Source organism: Anopheles coluzzii, chromosome 2 (assembly GCF_943734685.1).
Source record: "Anopheles coluzzii chromosome 2, AcolN3, whole genome shotgun sequence".
NCBI lineage: Eukaryota > Metazoa > Arthropoda > Insecta > Diptera > Culicidae > Anopheles > Anopheles coluzzii.
In genome coordinates, this window is record NC_064670.1 from 97,835,434 (window position 1) to 97,858,048 (window position 22,615).

The 22,615-nt window shown below is 47.3% G+C and overlaps 1 protein-coding gene across 4 annotated transcripts in view; it reads right to left on the bottom strand.

Moving 5' to 3' along the window:
- Positions 1-837: 837 nt before the first annotated feature.
- Positions 838-22,615, bottom strand: part of LOC120949411 (protein ECT2) — an 81,431-nt gene continuing 59,653 nt past the window's right edge. For 2 of the 4 annotated variants that reach the window (XM_040366682.2, XM_040366680.2), the window contains exons 3-13: positions 17,545-17,680; positions 14,223-14,329; positions 13,874-14,123; positions 9,837-11,327; positions 4,527-4,658; positions 3,970-4,365; positions 3,492-3,888; positions 3,231-3,391; positions 2,551-3,093; positions 2,300-2,449; positions 838-1,885 (exon numbers count right to left, since the gene is read on the bottom strand). In XM_040366682.2, the coding sequence (XP_040222616.2) occupies positions 1,751-1,885; positions 2,300-2,449; positions 2,551-3,093; positions 3,231-3,391; positions 3,492-3,888; positions 3,970-4,365; positions 4,527-4,658; positions 9,837-11,327; positions 13,874-14,123; positions 14,223-14,329; positions 17,545-17,680 (3,898 nt within the window). In that variant the 3' untranslated portion in view covers positions 838-1,750. The remainder of the gene's footprint in view (positions 1,886-2,299; positions 2,450-2,550; positions 3,094-3,230; positions 3,392-3,491; positions 3,889-3,969; positions 4,366-4,526; positions 4,659-9,836; positions 11,328-13,873; positions 14,124-14,222; positions 14,330-17,544; positions 17,681-22,615) is intronic. The other 2 variants (XM_040366683.2, XM_040366684.2) reach the window with 2 other exon arrangements.

Sequence of the window (22,615 nt, forward strand, 5' to 3'; positions counted from 1 at the left end):
GCACACAGCAGAGAGAGAGAGAGAGAGAGAGAGCGGGCAAAAAAGGAGAAAAAATGTGGCACAAAAAGAGGTTTTTTTTTGTTGCACTCCTCTCACTATCATGTTGTTTGCTTGCTTTTGGTTGTTTTTTCCCCCTTTCTTAAAGGTTGTGCGCTTTTCATAACCTTGAAAAAGTAACCATACCTGAAACGATAGCAAAAGTTCTTGATTTTTTAGTTTAGTTTTTATCTTTGCCTCCCCTCCAGCTTTTTTCCCCCTTCTTTCCATATCACCACTTCCGGGACGAATCCATTTTCTTTCACGCCATAGTAGTGGTGCTGTACTTACAGTTAGTGTTGCGTCTTTTTTTTTTATTTGTCCTCTCTTCTTGCACGCTCCGGAAAACCATACTTTCGGTGTTTCGGGCCATTTCTATTTTCTTGCTATGTTTCCTCTCTGTTTGTTACATTTATTATCCGGTTCTTTTCACCAGGCGAAAGCATTATAGCTACCAATGCAGGACCTTTTGTGTTGCTCTTCACGATTGTTTGCTTACCAGTTGTTTTTTTTTTGTTCTTTCTTCGATGCTTTCTTTTTTTTCTTTCTTCACGTACACGTATATGTGTGTGTATTTGTGTGGTTTATTGTTTTCCGTTTGCAACAAGAGAAAGCGTTGAATCAATATCTAGTGCCATTGTCTCCAGATGTGAGTGTGTGTGTGTGTTTTGGTTGAATTCCTTCCTTCCTGGGATGCGTTTGGTTGTTGTAACACATTGCGAGCGATTTTTTTGACCCACAAACAGTTTGTTTTCTTTCGTTCACCGCCATTCTTCTCTGCTGCACAATAAAACATTCACAATAGTTACAAAATGGGTACTTATACATTCGTGGGTACGGTTAGCGGGTGCGCTCGCCAAAAGTACACGAAACCACCCAACCTTCGAAGAGGTTTCTTTATTTCTATTCGTCCTAGCATTTGTTGCATTCACCACTTGCTTCGGGGGAAAAAAACAAGCAAACTATACGCTCTACTCTTGCGCGCTTCTATTTTCTCTCTCCCATCTGCACCACCTTCCTGCTTACCAGAGGAATTCTGTGAGAGGGACACCACACCATTGCCATTTTTTAACCTGTTATATTGCTTTATAACCTTCCCACAGCTGCATAGCTAGCTACCCCTGCACACACGCGTTCGATGACGCGTTCGTGCTGAAATCTTTGCCCGTAAAACTCTTCCCTTAAACACCTTAACATAAAAAAGTAGTTTGTTTGTTGTGCGCGCTTGTTCTATCCGGTCAAAATCTATCCCACCGTCTCCCTTTTGACTCGGATCGACCGAGCGTCCGGCGTGACACAGTGAAAGGAAAAACTGCCATGCAACTGCCAGCAAGCGTTAAAACTAAAGGATGATTATTGATACCATAAGTGTAAGACTACAAATCAATTAAGAAAAAAAGTATTGACAATGCACACATACATATCGTACGGCTCGTAATTTTGAACAGAGGGAAACAACGATCCTGCTTCCCAAAATCTGCATGGCATGGTAGCGCGCAATTCGATTCGATCATGTTATAACTTACTAATCTGTTGATTATAATATGTACATAAATTTCGAATAGCATCAGCAGCATTAACCGCCTTATAGCGCTCGAACAATACCGCACTCGCAATCACAATCGGTACACAACTGTCCAACTGTACAATACCATCGCGTTCCAACCCTCCTTCTCTCTCTGTGTCGATGCTTTAAAGCGGATCAAGCAGCCTTCTATAGGGGTCGAAGGGCGCCAATCGATATGGGTGGATTTTTGTTTTTGCGCGTCGGCTGCACGGACATCGGCGCCACCAGCTTGGAGGACGAGGGTGACGATCCGTTCGAGTCGGCTCCTTCCTCACAAACCTCCTGTGTACCGCGGGGAGAAACAAACAAAACGAATGATGATTAATTTTAAATACAAATACCCGAAAAAAACCCCGAAAACGAATCAAAATCAGTGTTGTGCAACGTTTGAGAGAGCTCGACGGGACACGACTAAAAGGATTTTTATACAATGCTTCGCGTATGCTTTAGGGCTTGACCCCGCGTCAAGTGCTTGATAATGCACAACGCCGCTCTGTTGCAAAAGGCAACATTTTGACTGAATAAAAATCCTTCAATAGCAATCCCGGAAAGTGACACAATTATCGACCTTCCGCAATCACAGTGTACACGCGACTTTCAAGCAAAAGTTGCACTACACTACGCTACTAATAGTGCACAAGAGAGCAAATATACAGGAGTGTAGGAAGGATGGTGATGGTGGTGTCGCAACATTACATTTAAATTCGTACAGCTTGCCAGTTTCATCTGTGCCAGCTGGGAGGCGGGCGTCAGTGACTGCGTACTGCCAAACGGCGACGGCATCATCGTGGACACGGTGCGCTTCAGCTTCGAGGGCGTTTTGTTGAACGAAAACACACGGCCGACCTGTGGCAAGAGAAAGGAAAAAAGAAACGTTCAAATAAAAGAACTGAAATCACCCCTCTCGCGCTTTATCGAACGAACGAGCCAACGGAGCAACGACGCACCTTCATCCGCGTCTTGGAAGCGATTTTGAACGCTTTCGACAGCGTGCCCACATTAATGTCGCTCACGTCGATGTCCACCTCGTCCGCGGTGCTGTTGATCAGAAAGTGGCCCGCATCCGTCCGGCACGCGTTCTCCGCCATCTGCTTCGACAGGCTCTTCAGGTAGAGCAGCTTGTCCTGCTCCTCGTCCGCAATGTTGAACGAGTACTGGCGGTCCTTCGCGTTCTGGGCCAGCTCGCGGCAGTTCAGCATGAAGGCGCGCGGACTGTCCACGATGTTCACCACCAGCTGGACCGTGCTGAGCGGCATCAGCTTCACGTGCTTGTACGGTTTCGTCGTCGCGCAGGACGACCGCGTCAGATTGAGGCTGTTCGTGTTCGGCGACTTCACATTATTGAACACCCGGGAGCGCTTTTTGCACACCTCGAGCGTATCGCTGAACAGAAACAGTACCAGCGGGTCGCCCCGCCCGCTCAGACTGTCCGACAGCTCGGTCACCTCGCACCGCGACACGAAGCTACGATGGGACGAGACGAGATGAGGCTGGATGAACGGAGAAAGAGGGGGAAAAAACATAATTGGTTGAAAATTAACAAACAACAACAACAAAAGTAGGAAGGCAGAACCAATCGAGCCGGAAAATTAGCACACAGGCACAACACACACACACACACACATACCGGACAGTTGTCAATATCGTTGAAAATGTCAAACATTGCCATCTGTCCCTCCGTTTTGCGCTTATCCTCGTTAATGTACGTCATCACCTCCCGGATCGCTTTCAGCGCGTCGTCCAGCTTTTTGTGGTCCGGGTTCGCTTTGCCGGTGTGCTTCAATATGTCTACAAATAGGGTGGGGTGGATAGAAGGAGAAGAAGGGACAATGATATACGCCACACGCTTCACTACTTGCACCACAGAGTACGACGGCAACACGCTTACCATTAAGCAGCAGGCTGATGCTGGGCAATCGCTGCACCGGCCGTATCATCAGATCCTGCAGCGACTGCCGGCCACACTCCGGCTTCGCCTGATTAATTTTGAGGAATGCATGAAACCGCGGATTGGTCGCATCGCACTGGACGAGCGTTTCCTTCATCTGCTCGAAAAAGTTCACGTACGGCGGGTACGCCTTCAGCAGATCGTCCCGATGGTCCAGCACGATCTGCCCGATCAGCACCTCCTCGCTCCAGCAGGCGTGTATCGCCTTCAGCCGGTCCAGCATCCGCTTGTGCACGTCGTGGATCGGTAGAAAGTTGCCAAAGATGGACCGCAGTTCCGATTTGTTCAGCAGCCGATTTTCATTCTCCACCATCTCTTCGAGCGGTTCCTTAAAAAGCTGGTAACAAAAAAATCGACAAACATGAAACGATGAATAGAAATATCAATCTTCGCTTTCCTCCTCTTCTCTCCCACCCACCTTCACGATCGTGTCCAGTATGCCGACGTAGTTCGATTCCGTGTGGAAAAAGTCCATAAAGTGGTTGTGCCGCATCGACTGCGTTTTGGCCGATTGCTGCTGCTGCTGCTGCTGCTGCTGGTCGGCGGACGCTTTGGCCGAATCGGGAATGGCGTTCTTCTTGCTGCTCTCATGCTTGTCCGGGCTGACCGTGCAGTCCAGGAAGCTGCCGGACACGGACAGCAGCCCGGCATCGGACACGGACGAGCGCCGTTTGCCGACACCGAGCGGCGTCCCGCCGCTACCACCGTCCGCCGGCGTTCGCTGCGAGAGGCGCTTCCGTTTGCGCTTGTTGAAGCTGACCGGCAGCGAATCGCGCCGATCCACGACCGGTGTGTGCGCTATGCTCTCCAAATACTGTATTGCACACGCGCGCGCCCCGGGAACCGAGAGGGAGTGTTAAAGATAGTACAAAATAAACATTAAATAAAGTAAGGGTGTTTTAATGTGCACTGACACAGAAGAAGGGACACACACACAAAAAAGAATCAAACACAAACGATGGTAACAACACTTACGTCCGCAAACAGATAGTCGCACTCGTTCGCATAGCCTGCCTGGATCGTGTACCAGAACCAGTCGGCCTTGACGATGTGGGTGTTTTTGTTCTTCGTTTCCGGTTTCGCCTGAACGACGTGCTCATCCACCACCTGTCATGGAAGGGGAGGTGGTACCAGCGGGGGTTCAAGGGAAGAGAGAGAAACAAAAGGACACACATATGGTGAGAAATTATTGTATAAAAAAATGAAAAAAAAAGCTTTAAATGTTTAAAGTGGAAGCAAAGCTGCTATCTTCTAGAGGAAAAAGAGAAGGAAAACTAAATCATTATGTAGTACACTGTTGTGTTAAAGGTTAGTTAGTGTAAATCAAGCATGAAAGGAAAACTATAAATTATTAACACCAAAATGTTAGTCAATTATTAACCTGCAAACACCACGCGGCGTCGTATTGCCTTATCGGACAGGGGAAAATGGCACACTTAAAGCAAAATGTAATAGGATTAAGATTTGTTGTGGTGATATGACGATACGACGATATGCGTAGAGTAATGCGTGATGGCCCAATGGCACCCAAATGCGATATATTAAATAATGCCCGACGATGGCTCTGGAAAAGCAACCTTTTCCATCCCCCCTCCCCTCACTGCACTAAAATGGATGAAGCACACAGTGCCGCCGCCGCCGCCGCCACTCGAATTACTCTCGTATTCATGCACTTGATGGAAATTTCATCAGCTTTATTGGGATGCACACATCGCACACAGAAGAAGAAGAGAGAAAAAAACGACGCGAAGCAGTACAAACGTCACGGTGCAACTCCTTCCCCATCCCTGCCACCGCACCGCCCGGTATATAGTTTTTAAGTGTCATTCATCGATTGGGAATTAAACATTATCCAAATGGATGCATAAATGATGGATGACCGGACACTGTGCACGCCGGGAAGAGAAGGGATATGATGAACAGTGTGTTCCGGTCGGTCGGTCGGTCGACACATATGTTCCAAAATATGCAAAAACCCCAACTCGCACACCCGCTGAAGGACAGGTGTGCCCGGTGATGCAACTGCCAATTTAACGGTATGTTTTCTCCCCCTCTCTCTCTTTTATTCTGCACTTCTCCCATCACAACCAACAGAGTGCAGGGGGGAGAGATGGTAAGTGATTCCGGATGAATCAGTCGTTAAAAGAAATTTGATTTTACTTGATTCGGAAGTGAACCGTCGAAACCAAAGTAAAAAAAACCAAAATAAAAGGTAAAAATTGTACAAAAACCACCTGACTTCGCCAGGCGCACTAGGAGGGTGGTGGTGGTGGTGAGAACCATTTAAAGGCACATAAAAATGCAATGAGCATAAATTAAAAATCAAAAACGGGCCATGGCTGGAACGGTACCCGGCAACGGTTTGGGAGTATGGTGTGGGACGGCGGTGGACAGGTATGACGAGCGAGTGGAGGGGGAGGGGGGAGGGAGAAAGGAAACGGTGTTGATGGTGTGGCGAGGTGTTAAAATAAGCCAACAAGGTGTCGAAATGGTTGCTGTTGCATTTTTTCTCCCCTTTTTTGTTGCATTTCAATTGCATTCCCATTTTCGATTGAGAGAAAGAGAGAGAGAGAGAAAAGAACACAACCAAACAGGAAAAAAAAAATAAAATAAAATAAAATTCCCCCAATCATACATCAAAAAGCTATGCACACTTCAACAGGTTGACCCCGACCGATGATAACGATCATCCAATCAATGGGCGTCGCTTTTCACTCTTTCCCCTCGGTTTCGCAACTCCATCTTTCTGTCCTAGAGAGTTTCAATTTATAGTATTCACTTCACTTGCGAATAAATATCAATTTGTAAAATGAAAGCAAGTAGTAGAAGGTGGAAAAAATAATTATCCCCCAGCGGGGTATCGCTGGTGGTTGACTTTTGTTAACATTCTGTTGTCACGCGTGCCTTGTTTCATTGTGGCACAGAAATTTAGGCATTCAAAGCACCGAGACTTGTGTGCACGCGGAAAGAAACAATAAGCAACGCATCTTACAAATAAAGGTTGTTATTGAGCTTAATTTTAAAAAGAGGGTTTGGAATGCAAGGCAGAAAAAGTGCACATGAGCAGCTTTAACAGACGAAACGGAATATAAAGAGAGACACAAAAGGCACAATGCAATTATACCACCACCGTTAATGCAAGTGGAAATGGGCGAAATTTAATCCCACGCTTTTGATATAAAAGTGGTAAAATTCTTGTATTTTTTATTACTATTTTACGCCCGTTCCGTTCGCAATACAAACTTCCTGGTAGTATGGTAGGAGAGAAAGTGTGAAACAAGGGTTTTTTGTTGTTGCTGGGTACCCATTTTATCCTCAACATTGCCCAACCAGCAGCAGCAGCAGCAGCAGTTCCAGAGTTTGAGTGCGCGTGAAAAGTGCGCTTTTCCGAAACGCACAAATCACATTTTGTCTGCCACTTCTGTGTGTATTTGTGTGTGTGTGTGTGTGTGTGTGTGTGTGTGTGTGTGTAAAAAGCCTCTTTCCGTGGGGTGCCATCCGCGCAGCGATTTTTCATTGTTTTATTAAGCAGCTTCACTCGCCGGCCTCAACAAGCCCTTCTTGAATGGATTTTTGTGCATTCATTGTCGTGCTTTAAATTGCACAAATAAAAAAAAAATACATATATCCCACTTTTTCCCATTTATTCCGTGTATCCGCTCTTTTTTGTGTGCGTGTATCTGGGTACAAAACGGAAATCGCATCCAGTAGGATTTTGCCATGCCTTTTTTTATTCCAATTGGAAACACGACACGACACGTCAAAAAGCAACGACATTGATGGAGACGCCCGGTTAGTGACAATGATGTTTATATAGTTGTATATTGAAAAATGGAAAGAGGGATAAAAAAACGTCAGCCTAATGCAAAACAATGTGCGTGTGTGTGTGGGTGTGTGTGAAGAACAACAACACATCACATCTTTTTGGGGGGAGAAAAAAAACACCCCCAAAAACGGACACCAAAAACAAACGACGGGAAATGTATAGAAATTGCAATAATGAATATCAACGCGATCAACGAGTGAGTGAGCAATTGTTGTATATTGTCTGTGTCGAGGGGCTGGGTTTGGTTGGTTGGGTGAATATTTCGCTTTTCAAATTAGATGGAAAGCAAAGAGGAGGGGGGGGGGGAATGATAACGAATCGGAATGAAACAAAAACAACAGCCACACCCTACCCTACCTCCTTCCACCTTCCCTTTCTATCCACCACCACCGGCCGCCACCAAATCTACACTCTACATTGTGCATGCGATCGTGCGACACTGTGAATAAAATTAATTTATTCTACTGCTTTTTACTGTGTTACTATATTTTCCTCTTCTAACATATTGATTTGTGATTCAGACATATACGTATATGTTGGAAGCAGATGTTATCATTGTTTTCTCCTACTTTATAATTGTTTGTATTATTCATTTTATAACTCCTTACTATTGTTGTGTATTTTTGATTAATACTCCTTTTCTTATATATTTCAAGGTTTTGTTTTGTTGATTTCACGAGCCTAGCAACTTTTAACACAAGTACAGCATTTAACAGCACAAGCGCATCAGTTGTTTTCGGAGCGTCATCACGCTTAAAACAACATTTGCACTTGAAATCGCAAGCATGGCACACAATATCACAATTCCAGTGTTGCGTATTGCGTAGGTAAGTATCCAACTACACGTGTATAAACGGATTCAGGGCAATTGACAGCTTGAAAACAGGGTTGTTTACAAGTTTTTTAGAAATTTTAGCAAAAATTTAAAAAAAATATTTTTTTATATTAATTTACAATTATAAGGAACAAACACTTAATCTAATTCTGTACTTTCGGTTGTATGCATTACTTTGAACACGTTTACAAGCGCTGGTTAAATGATTGTTTCAAGTCGCAACAGCCTTTGTGTACCGCGCTTGCGATAGGTTGTCTTACGCATGATGACGTTCCGAAAACAACTGAAGCCGTTGTCCTGTCAATTGCTGCGGTTGCGTTAAACGTTGCTACGCTTGCGAAATCAAGTAAAAAAACCCTTATATTACTCATTTCTTCCAGTTCAAAATGTTTGAAAAATCACAAAAAAGCTATAATTGAATGCTCATAACCTCTAAAGGACAATGCCACAATAAAAGATTAAACATCCGAACAAAGCTTTATACAATACACATCGTGCAATGCAATCACGAAAATCACGAAAGCATTACACAAAACAACTGTTTAATTCTCCACCCGAAGAAAGGAATTACAACAATGCATGGCTGCGCGCGAACACGCTTGTACAAAACGCGGGAAAAGAGAAAGAGGGAGAGAACAAAAACTACCAATTGAGCACAATTCCTGTACCAGCAACAACATATCCCACAGGTTAGCAGACATTAAAGCATTGCGAAATAAATGCCAAAAAAAAAGAATACCGAAACACGGCTGAGAACACAGAGCATCATCGCCTTGTTCTACCCCGAAACCCGCTTCTCTCTCACAACTAGACCGACGAGCTTACACTGGAACCCCCCACCCCCGGAGGGTTCGGATTCGGAGTAACATCCGGATAATCCAGATTAAGTGATTGCCGCCGGCCAGCCGGACCGGGCAGCACACAATGCTCCTCCCGACTCATGTATGGTCTGGCGGGCAGAAAGTCCGAACCCGAAGAAGTGATCCTTGGACGACTTATGCACAGGAGAGCGGTGAGCAATCGTTCAGAGTCCATTGTTGGGTTGGCTGAGTCGGTTGGGGATGGTGAGGGAGGAGACTCACTTAAAACCATCTCGTAACTCGTAATTGGATCTGTTCGCTTTGCCGTCACACAAACACACGCACACACACACACACACGATCGACAAAGCAATTAGTGGGCTTACTGTAGTTTTCTCCTTTCAATTAATTCGATTCCTACCCCGTCCCCTTTTCATAATGGGGAAACAGCAAAAGGGAAATATCTTCACTCTCTTCCTGTCGAGCGCACCCTCAGGTGAAATTGGTTTCAGACATTCGCATACACCTACATACAAAATCGTCTATCGTCCACAACAAATCAGAATTCTGTTCAACAAATCGCTTGGAGTCGATCTCTAAGGCACAATAATTAATAAAGGAATTACCACCAAGTGATGTGTGCTAGATTACACTAAAGATATACCGGGAGGGATGCTTGATACTACTGGGGTTTTGGGGATCTCATCAGAAGGCCCGTTCACATACTCTGATCGAATCGAGAAACAGTACAGGGTGAGAGGTTGCAAGGACTTGGGAGAGAGATCAATCGGGACATTACGAAGAAGGTGCTGCTATATAAATACCGGCATCATGTCTGCATCTTCCGAACCAACGCCGGCGCCGACGGCATCGACATTCTTTCCCTGCTCCTCCTCGTCGATCGCCATCGGAGCAACGGCATTCGCAGCCTTAGCCGCCTCCTCCTCGTCCAGCTCCATCAGCGTATCCTCCCCATCCGCTCCTGCACCACCAATCGACGCGATCGAGTGGCGTTGCTGCAGTGTTGCTGCACCTTTCGCCAAACAGCTCCCAATCTTGCCCCGACTGCGCGTCAGCATCTTCGCAGCGGGACCGTTCAGCCCGCCGAAGCTGGCGCCGGCAACCGGCGCGACCGGCGTCTTGAAGTCCACCTCGCTCCGATCCTTGCACTGCTCGGGCGTGTGCGGTCCGGCCGGCACTACCGCGGCCGCCTTCCCGCCATCCACCGACTTGAAGTTGCACACCTGCTTCAGGCTGTCCAGATTGGCCGTCGTGATCAAACCCCGGCCCTTGATCGTCTTGGGCGTGCAGTCCTTCTTGCCGCTCTTCGTGATCTTGTCCCGGATGCTGCGCAGCTTCTCCTTCACCGGCTTCTTGATCGACTCGTTGAACGTCGCCTCGATCGTGTTGTTGATCGACGCGTTCGACGCGTTCGGGTCGACCGAGCTGCGGCGCGACCGCAGCATCGTCTTGATCGGCGTCTTGATCGCGGCAAAGCTCATGCTACGCCGTATGCCGCGCGTAATCGAGCCCGTCCGCGTCAGCTTCGGCTTTTTGGCCGAACCGCCGTGCAGTAGTAGGGCACCACCACCACCATTGGTGGCGCCACCGACGGTCGATGCGATCGAAATGTCCACCGACAGGAGCGACGGGTCGTCGAAGCTATCCTCCTGCCGTTTGCGCTTGTACGCCTCCCGGCTAGCGATCACGTAATCGTCCATCGTATCGTCGTCCTCGTCGTCCTCGTCCTTCTCCTCCACGATCCGGCGGAACGACTCGTCCACCATGCTGCCGCCGCCCCGTTCGGTTTTTAAAATGGGCGAAAGATTGTTCGGGTTGAGAAATTCGTTCGCTTCGCCGGATGTAAGCACGATGCCGTCCTGCTTTGGTGCAGCAGTGTTTGTTGCTGCCGGCATTCGTTCCGGTACTGCTGCCTCATCAATGTACGGCACCGCCGGGCGGGTGATGGTGCTGCTTTCCGCAAACTGATTCTGATTGTTGTCATTTTCCGCAATGCTCAGCATGTGATCGCCGTTCCGATTGTTGCGGCTTCCTGCCGGCTCTACTGCCATTCCTTCCGTCGATTCGTTCTCTTCCGGCAGGGACGGTAGTGCCACGGTGGCTTCCTTTCCGGCATTGTTCTCCTGCGGTTGCTGCTGCTTCGACTCCCTCGCTTCTGGCTCTTCGCTCCCAGGTACATCCGCTGCTGTTGCTGCTGCTGGTCCTGGTGGTGAAACGGTGGCCAGTTTCTTCGGTGAAACACTCTCCAACGGCATGGTTGCATCGATCAAGTGTGCGCCCGTGTTTGGCATTACCTGCAAAAGTGAGTTAATATGGTCGATGGTGTGTTCATGCAGCTTTTGGAAACAGTTATTGCGGGACAATTTGGAGCAGACCGGCCGTGTCCCAGTATCCCGGAGAAAGAGAGAGTGGCGAGGTGGTAGGAGGGAAGTTGAGAGGGTTCTATTTCCTTTGATCTACTATCAAAGCGCTGCCAAAATATTCAAAACCAGTTGTACATTGTACGCCCATATCTCCAAACTACAATCTATAATATCGGACGCACAAACACACACACACCCGCGCGCCCCAATTTCCCACCCCTCCTCCTCCTACAGCTCCCAATATCCTGATATCAGTGATATCTGATTTATGATCAATTATTTAACCATTTCCGCTGATGGACACACCACAAATCACCGGACGCATCCCTCCCCACACCCGGGCGACCACACACGCTCGCACGCTTTTCGGAAGCGACCACGAGCTTTCCACGCATCAACCGCACGCACACACACACAGTACGCGCCACCCGAAGTTCCCTCATTGAAGGCACACACACACACACGCTAGGACGAAGTGTATGCAATGGTAGCAATTAATCAATTAAAGCTTTTCAGATTCGCGTGGTCCCAACTTCACCAGCTTTAGACCATCGGAAAACGGACGCGGGGGGGATCTGGTGTGCATGTATGCACACATCCCGCGGGCAGCGCTACATGGTAGCGCTTTTATCAAAAGGATATTGTGAGGAGGAAGAGAAGGAACCAGGATAAGAAGGATCCTCACAGAACGTTCAACAGTATGCTTCCTGTGTGGCGGGGGGAGTGGGAGAAGGATAAGCCTAATGAACTGCGGGGAGGAAGTGGGGGGATGTGAAAAGCGGAACCCAACCAGGACCGTCCATTAATTACACTTTGAATAAATTGTAAACCCCGGCATCATATATCAAAACGCCCAGAGCAGCAGCAGAGAGAGAGCTTTGAACGAGGACGACACTTTCACACACACTCACACACGCGCGCTTGGTGTAAAGTTGTGGCTGGAGCGAAGAGGAGGGTTGACCGGTCATAAATTTCCCAATCCATTACTGTGTGACTATGTCTGTGTGTGTGTGCGCTTACTGTGTAGCTAGCGAAACGAGTGAGCGCGCGCGAGAATGGAAATCAATCGGGACGCGATTTGAAAAGTTATACAGCATATAAATTAAATCGGGTACTAGTACTCTACAGGGGACTACCTTGAGGGTGGCAGACTAGGAGGAGGTCGGTAATAGGTGGGGGCATTCTAAATAATTGAAACAATATAATTGAAATCCACGCTACATGCGATAGAGACACACACCCAGATCGGAATCCTCTCCTCCCCAGACCCCGATTGTCGTGTTAATCAGCATACTAACAGGGGGGGCAAGGGAGTGGTGGGTGGACCAACCAACGGAAAAGAAGTGGCAGAGGCGGGACAGATTGTCCGTGCACTGACGGCGGGTAACGATAATGTCGTAAGCTCCTATTACACACTCGATTAAAAGGGCATTAGCGCGATAGTCGCCAGCGGCACTTATTGAGTGTACAACTACTACTGCTGGTGGTGGCTAATTCCACATCCGGGACCAGATTCCCCCCTCGAAAGCACTGTCAGGCTGGGAGTGATTTACGCGATTTCTACGGAAAACCACAACATAACGCTCGCCCTGAATATGATGCCCCTATCCCAACTCCATTCAGCGGTTGATTTTTCCACGTGGTCTTGAGGTGAGGTGAGAAAGCGTCGTGCGGGAATTAGTTGTTAGTTGTGCTGCTTGCTGATGGACAGGTATGGCCGCCGATTGGACGGATGGATTGGGAAGTTGGAGGAGTTGTGAATGGTGTGGAATGCACATCGCCACATATTGCGCTATTCGTTGTCTATGGACATTTAGGCCTGCGTTTCGTGCGATTAAATTGAAAATGTTTGAATTGGGAATCGGAAGTTAGTTGTTACGGTAGTTGTTACTTTGACGGCTGCCATTTCATTTCGTTTTCAAGATAGGTTTAATTTCCCTTTCTCCCTCCGCAATGCTTTTCCTGTTTTTGTGATGTTTAATGATATACCCCCTATCGCCTCTCTGTTCCGCAAACAACGCTCACTCAAGTTCAGTAATTGATCAACCGGGCTTTCCCAAACATGCAGCTGATGTGGCGTGTGTGTATTTAAGCCTAGCATTATGTGCCCGTTAAAGTTGGTTAATTTTAAAATTACAATTTACATGAACAAATATACACTCGAAAAGGATATACTGCACATGAAGACAACAATTACAAAACATACGACCGGCCCACCAGTACACAGCAGCGACAGACATGTATCCCAAATGTTTTGGGTTAATCCGATACAAAAAAGACAGTGAAAGCAAAGAAGAGACAATTCTAACCACTGCTCTCCCCTTTTAACCCAGCTAAAAAAACCTCCGCTCCCATAACGTTGATAGAGATAGAGGTGCAACACAATTAGTCGTGAGTTTTGGTGTCTCTCCTACCAAGCGACATGCTACAGTTTACACACACAACGGCCGGGTAGTATAGGAAGGGGGCACACTTACCACATGCGAACATTCCGGATCTTCCAGATCGGTCGGGATGCCACCGTTCGTGCGCAGCACATCGATCATGTGCTGCTGTTCCTCCTCCGGGAAGCCGAAGAAGCACACCTTCTGCCCCTCGAACGCTTTCAGCCGGTGCTGCTTGGTGAACGTTTCGATCGTGGCGGAAAAGTTAGGATCGTGCCGGTTTTTCCACGCCTCCAGCACCCAGTTCGGGCGTATGATTGCTAACCGGAACGTCATGGCGTACCTAAAACCAAAAAACAAAAAAGGTTGCAAAAGAAGGTTAGTCTTTAGTTTTGACTGGTGTTTGATGCTACTGCTACGGCGTTGCTAAGCCGAAACTTACCGATACTTGTCGCCTCCGCTAGAGTTGCAGATCAAATGGGTGACCTTCGTGTCCATGCCTTTCCGTATCGAGCCGCCCATCGAATGAATCAAATGCACCAGATGTGTCTGTGAAGTAGAAGAAAAAAAATGGATGAAGCAATTACGATTAGCAAATTACGAACTACGCTCAAAGCACAAGCAAAGAAAAGACCAGTCTCCCTCTCACTCGATCGATCAGACCCCCTCTTCTCCTCCACAGTAATCAGTACACGTGCCATGTACAAAGCGAATGTAGCAATGTGGCCTACAACAAGCTGCTAAAATAAGCATAATTTCGCCATACAAAATCACCAACCACAGGCGTACACCACACCTTGCGCTGTCACACATTCACAACACCGGAGCATTCGGAATAAAACTAATGAGTCACGAAAATTGAACCCCTTCCATTCAAACAACCTCGACCAAATATTCCCAGTTTCACTGCCACTGTGTATTCGTGTGCCACAGGCGAATCGTACCACAAAATGCGTACCACACCTTATCAAACCCGCAAAAACCTAACCCAAAATCACATTTATTGTGTACGTGGTGGCGTGGTGCTTTCGTGCCTTGATTCTTTTACATATTCTCATTACATTCGTGTCCCACCGTCGTCGTTGTCGTCGCCGCCGGAAGGGGTTTGCGGGCTTTTGTATTCTGCACAGGTACACGGAGCACGGAGATGGCATGGTCTAACCACAGAAGATGGCCATTTTTAGGTTACCACACACACAAACACACACACCACGAGGAGCTACGATCCGCAGTGAGGGGATGGAAACATATTACTTCATTTAATATACGCCACACAACACAGCACAGCATCTCATTCTCTCAGGCTGTGCGTGTATGTACACATCGAGAACTGGTGTAGTGAAATCGAAGGCAAGGGTTCCTTCGCAGCGTGAGTTGTAAGTGATTTCTTGTGCCAATGCCGTTCCAACTTCCTGCCGCTCGACGGCGGTTGATTGTATTGAAGGCACCACCACCGACCGGGCAAATAACAGCAACAATTAGTAGCAATTAAATGTACACGCGTTCCGAGGGGGGGAATTACAGATATTAAAGATGTCTACATGACGCCCACCAATATATGACTGTGGTAGACCCCTTACAGCAGTACAGCTTAGCGAGGTTAGAATTGGCAAATTGTGTATGGTTGCACAGATGCTCTATCGCCTCCTCGCTTGGCATCTATTATTCATCAAATATTATCCAGCACCAAGGATCCAATGACAGGTCCTCATTCAGGCATTGGAAGGATTTGTGTTTCCAGACGCTGAAGAGGACAAGCACACACGGTAAATACACACCATAGCAAGAGCGTTCTTTTGCGGCAAACCGTTCATCAATTGAACAGCAGCACACAGGAGAAATGAAAGATGGTTGGTGGTTGGTGGGTTCCGACAGATTTCAAAAACATCCAATCAAGCACACAACAACAACATCTTCCCGCCAATGCTGACGTTCCCGAATGTTGTTGCAATTTGCCACTGTCCAAACCGAGCTGGGACTTCTTATTATCTCGTGTGCTCCTCCCCAATCGTTTCCCATTCCGAACTCCACAAGCAAGGATAATAATAAGGCCATAACCAGTAGGCACGTGACCGGAGAACGGAATCATATTGTCCACCCACGAGAAGGAGGTGGAGGACAAAATTCGAAGTACAGAAGTAAATAAGGCACCTGGCGAGATAAGGTACAGAGCACGTTCACCAAGAATAGGGAGCGGCGGTGTTATTTAAGGCGTCTCCTCTCTTTGCTCCAAACCAAAACCAACAATCTCGCCAACACCTTGCGAGCGAAGAGCGCTGGTTAGAGAATTCGATGAAGAGAAAAGGACCTCCAGGGAGGCGGGTGCGTACGTACTGTCCTGCAAGCGGGAAAACTGTAATGACAACGGCCTCATCCGTAAGGAAGCGCGGCCGGGGACGGCTGTCAGCGAACGACAATTCGCAGATCGTAGCGTTAAGGCGAACGGGAACAACGGGACACGCGGCCTTCATAATCAATTTCACTAATGACGTCTTCATCGGTGCCTAGAATCCTGGGTGGAATATCCTTCCACAAGCCGGCAGGCACAAAGGAAGGAGGAGACACACAAACAACTGGACAGCAGCAGCTCAATCCTTGGAATCGATTGGTCGTTTCCGCTATGTCCGGTGAGTCGGAGCAGCCCGGGAGACTGCTGTCACGTTTTGCTCAAACTCAAACTCCGAGCGGCCGAGCTGATTAATAATCGCAGCAGGAATCAATTTGCTACGCTTGCTTCCCCCCCCCCCTTTTCCGCTGCCCCTCAAAATGTCTGACGACACACAAACCGACGATTGTCGCCCGGGGTCCAAACCGGGGTTACAACAGCGTGTTACCTAACCTTGTACTGTCCACTAACAAGGGGAGGGAGGAGCAGCGAAAGCAGGATGAGATGTACGCACTACTGCCTGCCTGCCTGCCAGCCAGGTCGATTTTCCGCTAAAGCTCAATAAAGGAAATTATGCAAAATTGTTTCCCCCTTTTGCGAACCGAAGGAAGGAAGGCACAAAGCCGAGGACAAGAAGGATGAATAGTTCGTTGTACCTGAAGGGGCAAGAGCTGTCCATTTGGCTGCAGGGATAGAAGATTTGGGACAAGTTCAACAATGCTGACCACCATCGATTATGTAAGCATATCCAGCCTTTTTCCCCTTACTTCCCTTCCCTCCGCCCGCTGGTAATCTCCAGCTCTACGACCGGTGAGAAAAGGTTCCGAGAGCCGAGATCCGCACGCAAAAAGGGCGGTCGTGTCCCAGGTCATCCTCTCCCTTGTACCGAGACGGCCGACGAACTAAATTCAATAATGAAAGGGTAATTGCTGGGTTTCGTTCAAATCTTGCAGCCCGGCTCTCCGAAAAGGGAAAGCCAAACCAGTGTAGCAACAACCATTAACCTTTGCCAATGCTACGCTTCTCCATCAAAAAAAAAAAACCTGGCCAACGATCACACAGACACACAAACGAGCTAATCAAGCTTTTGGGGCACAAACGGATGAAACCTTCCATCATTGATTTTCCCCCTTGCTCCGAGTTTTGTTCTGGGGATTATGGCGGGGTAGGTCTCTTTGTCCGTTCCAAAACAAACAAGGACATACACACAATCAAGCGCCAAACCCGCCCCATTTACAAGCATAGACTCTTCCTCTGAACCAGCTTTCACACAAAAATTCGGCTCCTCGTCGTCATCGTCCTCATCGTCTTCATTACGCAAATTACACTGTGAAGGGAGACCGACCGACCGACCGACGGTCGGAGGAAAAGTGCTTACCAGTTCGTCCTTCTTGCGTATGCCGGTGAAGCACGTGATGACGCCGCGCATGCAGTAGTTGTAGATCGGGCGATTATTCCACACCAACCCTTCACTGGATCTTACAGCCTGCTGTAAGGCCGGTGGTCCGAGGATTCTGCAACAAAAGAGAGAGAGAGAGAGAGAGAAAAAGGAGATACAAATTAGCACACATGTCGGAAAATTCAAAACAAAAGGGATATGGAACACACACACATACATTCTAGGGACAGGTAAAAAACCACATACAATTTGCACAACTATTTCTCTAAGCTGCCACACACACACACACATCGAGCACACTATCATATCGAACTTTTACCCTGCGAAGCCGACCGCTTCGGGACGAAGAGAAACATTCCAAAGTCCCCCTTAATTCCACTCCCACTTCCCCCCTGCGGTCAATCCATTTCCATTCCAATTCCTAAAACCCACAAAGAAAAGCCCCAAATTGGTGCCCAAACTTTTCAACACAAGCATCTTCATTAAAATCAAATATTAGTATAACTTTTTCGTTCCTTTCTCGGGGTCTTTTTCTTTTGGAGCTGGGGAGTGAGCGCTGGTTTGTCTTTGCTTTGGCTCTATTTTTCTTTCCCTTTGGCTTTTCTCAGCGTTCCTTTGCTTCTTCTTTTGTTCTTCTCAGTTTTGACTAAGCTCGAAGCTGTTCTTCCGCTAAAACACTTGGGTGAAATCCTTTTTTACCCCCTTGCTGCACCGGTTTAGCTGGTTTCTTCGCGCTCTTCAAACAAGGGTCCAACGAGAGAGAGAGATTGTGGGAAACGATTTGCGAAAGACCCGTCGCCGTCGCCTCGAGCCAAACCGATCGAAAGCAAACTCTTGAACTAGGAAGGGAAGAGAGACATACGGCTCACAGTGTGCCAACACAAAAATAACAAGGCATCATTGTCTTGGGAGGTGAAAGAGTTGTAGAAGACACGCCAGAGAACTTGTTACCTTTTTTGTTTGCAAATTGAAGATAGAAAGGAAGAAAAAACAGAGGAAAGGTATCATTTGTAAACAGCCATGTTTTGCTTGTTAGGCACCACATTGAAAAGCACTTGCACAAGGATGCAACCGCCGGCCAGGAACACCAAGAACTGCAGGAAGGATAATTAATCAGCGCAGGCAAACTACCGGCACCAACTAACCAGAACTAGTAGCTCCTGTAGAAATGTAAAAATAAAGGAAAATTCATATAAAAATAAGGATTCTACTTTTAATGCAACAAAACATTCACAATCTATAACGCAAATAAAAAAAAAGCTTTCTTCCAAGAAATTGAAAAGTCCAAGCAGGATGATGTTGGATGAAGAAAACACAGTCGCATCTCTGCATGAAAGACGCACACCCACACCCTAGGTGGATAATAACTCCTTCGGACTGCTGCTGCTGCTGTTGATGCTTTGTGGCTATCACCTTCTTTTGCAAAAAACAAAAAAAAAAGAATAGTTTGTGTTCTTCACAATACCACCACTGCCGTTCCTTCTTTCCACTACTCCATCGCGGCCCACGCCGAAGACGACGAAGCAGACGACGTGCAAAGGCACTAATGAGCTGCGGTAAAAACCGACAACTTTCTTGCGGTTAAAATACCGGCAAGGGAGCGCCACAGACAACGGGCAGGCACACACCACCGAACTCGAGAGGAAAATTGAAAATCAAGCAAAAAGAAAAAAGAAAACACACAGATAGATAACTCCCCCAACGATGATGCGCTCCCACACAACACATTGACTGCGCTGCTGTACTGTTGCTGTGGTGGTGGGAGGACTTGAGGCCGAAGAGGCTGCAGGATAATTAAAAAACTATGATGATTCACCAGAGCATCATCAGTCTCTTTAGCGCAGTGGCCACTGTGTAGGCGTCGGATGGCGCTGGGTGTGAAGAATGAGGGAGGAAAAAAATGGGGGATGAGGGTTTGAAACTATCGCTTCATTGTCATTATTTCACTCAGCACATTTTGCGGCAACTTCGTTCGATGTGCCTTAGAAAGAATGCTACAATAGGGAGTTGCGGCGGGTTGCACGACTGATGAAAACGCACGCTCTTGGCTGATCTCGGACAAGTCAGGAATAGTCGGAAGGCGGAGAAGGGAGAAGAACAAGAGGCCAGAGGTCCAGCGGGAAAGAGGAGGAGGACTACTTCATCGAGCGGAACCGGAAGAATTGCAAGAAAATGGGTCGGAAAATTGTTTTCTTGTACGCTTCTTTTTTGTCTGTGTGTGTGGCACAGCAGCTCAGGACCTTGTCGGAGGAGATGAACACGGTCGACCGGTATTAAAGAACCCGAGGGGTATAGAAAAAAGCCGCCCAATAGGCTATCGGGAAAAATCGATTCATTGGAAAAACGGGTCGGTTGGGCTATTGTTTTCCCGGAGCGATAGACCCGGATGGTGGTTAGAGGCAAAAGCCAAATGGGAGAGCTTTCAACGTGCCACAGACGAGAAGAGTTTGCACCTTGGGGACGGCGGCGGCGGCGACTCAGACTCAGACTCACCCGTCCCGTTGTGAGGTCTTTACGAATTCCCACCCGGGTGTGGGATGTACGGTTTGCAGCGCACTGCGGTCAAAGGCGATCCTTCCTTCGGAAAAGCGTCCATATGCTCTGGACAAGCGCTTCGTACGCTTCGTACTACGGCAACACCACACGTGAGCAGCCAACTTCAGCACCTTCTTGCACGATGTGTGTTGTGCATGTGCAGGTTGGACTCGGTCACTGGGGAGAGGATCTTTCGATGGATGTCCGGTGAAAAAGGTTTACATTTCAGCGCACATGGATGCAGGGTGTGACCACAGCTTAATACCCCGGAGGGAAGGAAGGCGCAACAGCTATACTGCAGAGCTTTAGCAGAACCGAAGCATCTTTAAACCTTATCGCTATCGGAAGGCGTGTTTTGCCTCTTTCAAGCCTTGCTTTCCAGGGATCACAACGTTTACCGGCACAAAACGGTCCCCCCCATAGTGAACGAGGAAATGTTTGTGGTTTTCTACCCTGCCGGACCGACAGCAGCCGACATCTGTATTATGCTTTTCTTCATTATTTTTCTACCTCTCTTAAGTTTCCATCAATTTTGCCGTGGTTTGCCTGAAACATGAAAAATGAACGACGAGGCAAAAAACGCTGTTGGTTCCCGTGTTCGTTCCACTTTAACTTGCAGAACCGACGACTTTACACAGGTTTGTGGTTTGTGATGAAGTCTTGATGGGTCATTTAAAATCGTCAGCACTGAAGCAGACACAACCGATGCTTCTGGAATGGGGCGCATTTGTGCTCTGGCAGCATTTCACAAACCATCCCCCTCTGCAGGTTCCTGCACATTTACTTGCAAGTAGTAAAGCGCATCGACAGATACAGACCCATTGGTTTGTTCTAGTGCTGCTGCCAGCCTTTTCTCGACTTGCCTGCATTGTGGTGAACTTCACAATATCTTTTGCTGGTGTATCCTCTCCTCAACAAGCAGAGCTGAACTGTAAAGAATTAAAACTGAGATAATTGGCCCAACAGACAGGAAATCTACTTCCATAGGAGCACTTTGGTGCCAATTATATCTTTCCAAGAATGCACTGATCGCTTAGTGCCGCTTTGAAGATGCCTGAAGTTCCTGAGATGCAGAGATAATGGCATCATCTAATCCGATCGTGAAGCTCTGTTCCGCACTGGAGCTTCCGTTCTATTCGCAATACAATTGCACAGGGAAGTTTTAAAGTGAAGTACGCCGTACTCTTCAATGAACCACTGCACAGATAGAAACGATTAAAAACAAACCAAAGTCATATGTGATACTTCAAAAACTCAAGCTCTACGCATCGGTGTGGCATAAAGGCTATAAAGTTAATTGATTATCTGCACAAAATGAGCAAAACAGACATGCAGGAAATGCAATACACAAGCAGACGCACGCATAAAAATAGATTGAAGCTGTTAGAATCCAGAACCAGTTTACTGTGCCAAGACAAGAGCTGTGAAGGCTTCGCTACTCGGCTGCTGGCAAGGAGTTGGTTAAAGTGTATGGTCCTCATCAAGATGATCTTCCACTCTCTCTCTATCTCTCTCGAAAACACAATCTGTGCCCTTTCGAGTCCGATGCTACGCGTACAACAAGCTCCACAACCCACAGCAGCTGGCCACGAAAGCAAGTTCGCGAACGCATTTGGAAGGTTAGCAGAAATTGATATTGTTATTTTATAGCTTTTATTGGGGACGTGAGTATCATAATGATGCCACATAGCACACACACACACACATGCATTCACACACGCACAGTGGCATTTGCTGTCCTTTGGTATCGATAGTTCTTCGGTCGTTCAATAAAGTATTCATTATTTTTCGTGCTTCGAAGCCGGCACATGCAACCGGAAAGCTCTGAAGCGTACCTATCACTGCAAGATGCACAGCATATTGAAGATTATCATACTTTAATAATAACTAAGATCAACTGGCATAAAACGGGCCTTGTTAATGTCCAGCCATCTATATTTAGTCTTGCTCAATGCCTTTCCATTGGACCAAAACGCATTTACAACACGTGTTTTTGGAACTTGGAAACAAATGAAAGGCGTTAAATCATTCTGTGGCGACTAAACCGCAGCTATAAATCTTAAAACGTGGTTTGCAAAATAGGGAGCTTTGTCGTGCAGGCTTTAACACATTCAAGACAGGCACGATGCGACCTGATAGACGACACAAAAAACAACACTGTTGCCATCATGTACAGCAAAATAACAGCGCCAAAAGAAAAACACTAAAACGCTAGTTTATTTTGTGACAGGCCATTGCAAAACCAGGGCCAATACATTACTGCAAGCACGGACGGACGTCCCACGCGCTTCGAAATTAGCATTATCCGCTCATAAAATTTAGCTCAAATTCATCAAAAAACATAAACAGCACAGAGCGCGCTGCAAACCCGCCGCCGTCGTCAGCATTTATATAGCGTCCAATAAATTGAACCCCCATTTTGTCGCTCTTTCTTTCTCTGCTCCATTCTCTTTCTCTCCCTCCGGCTCTATCACCCTGTTAAGCCTTTCTTCTCCGGATCATTCAACAATATCCA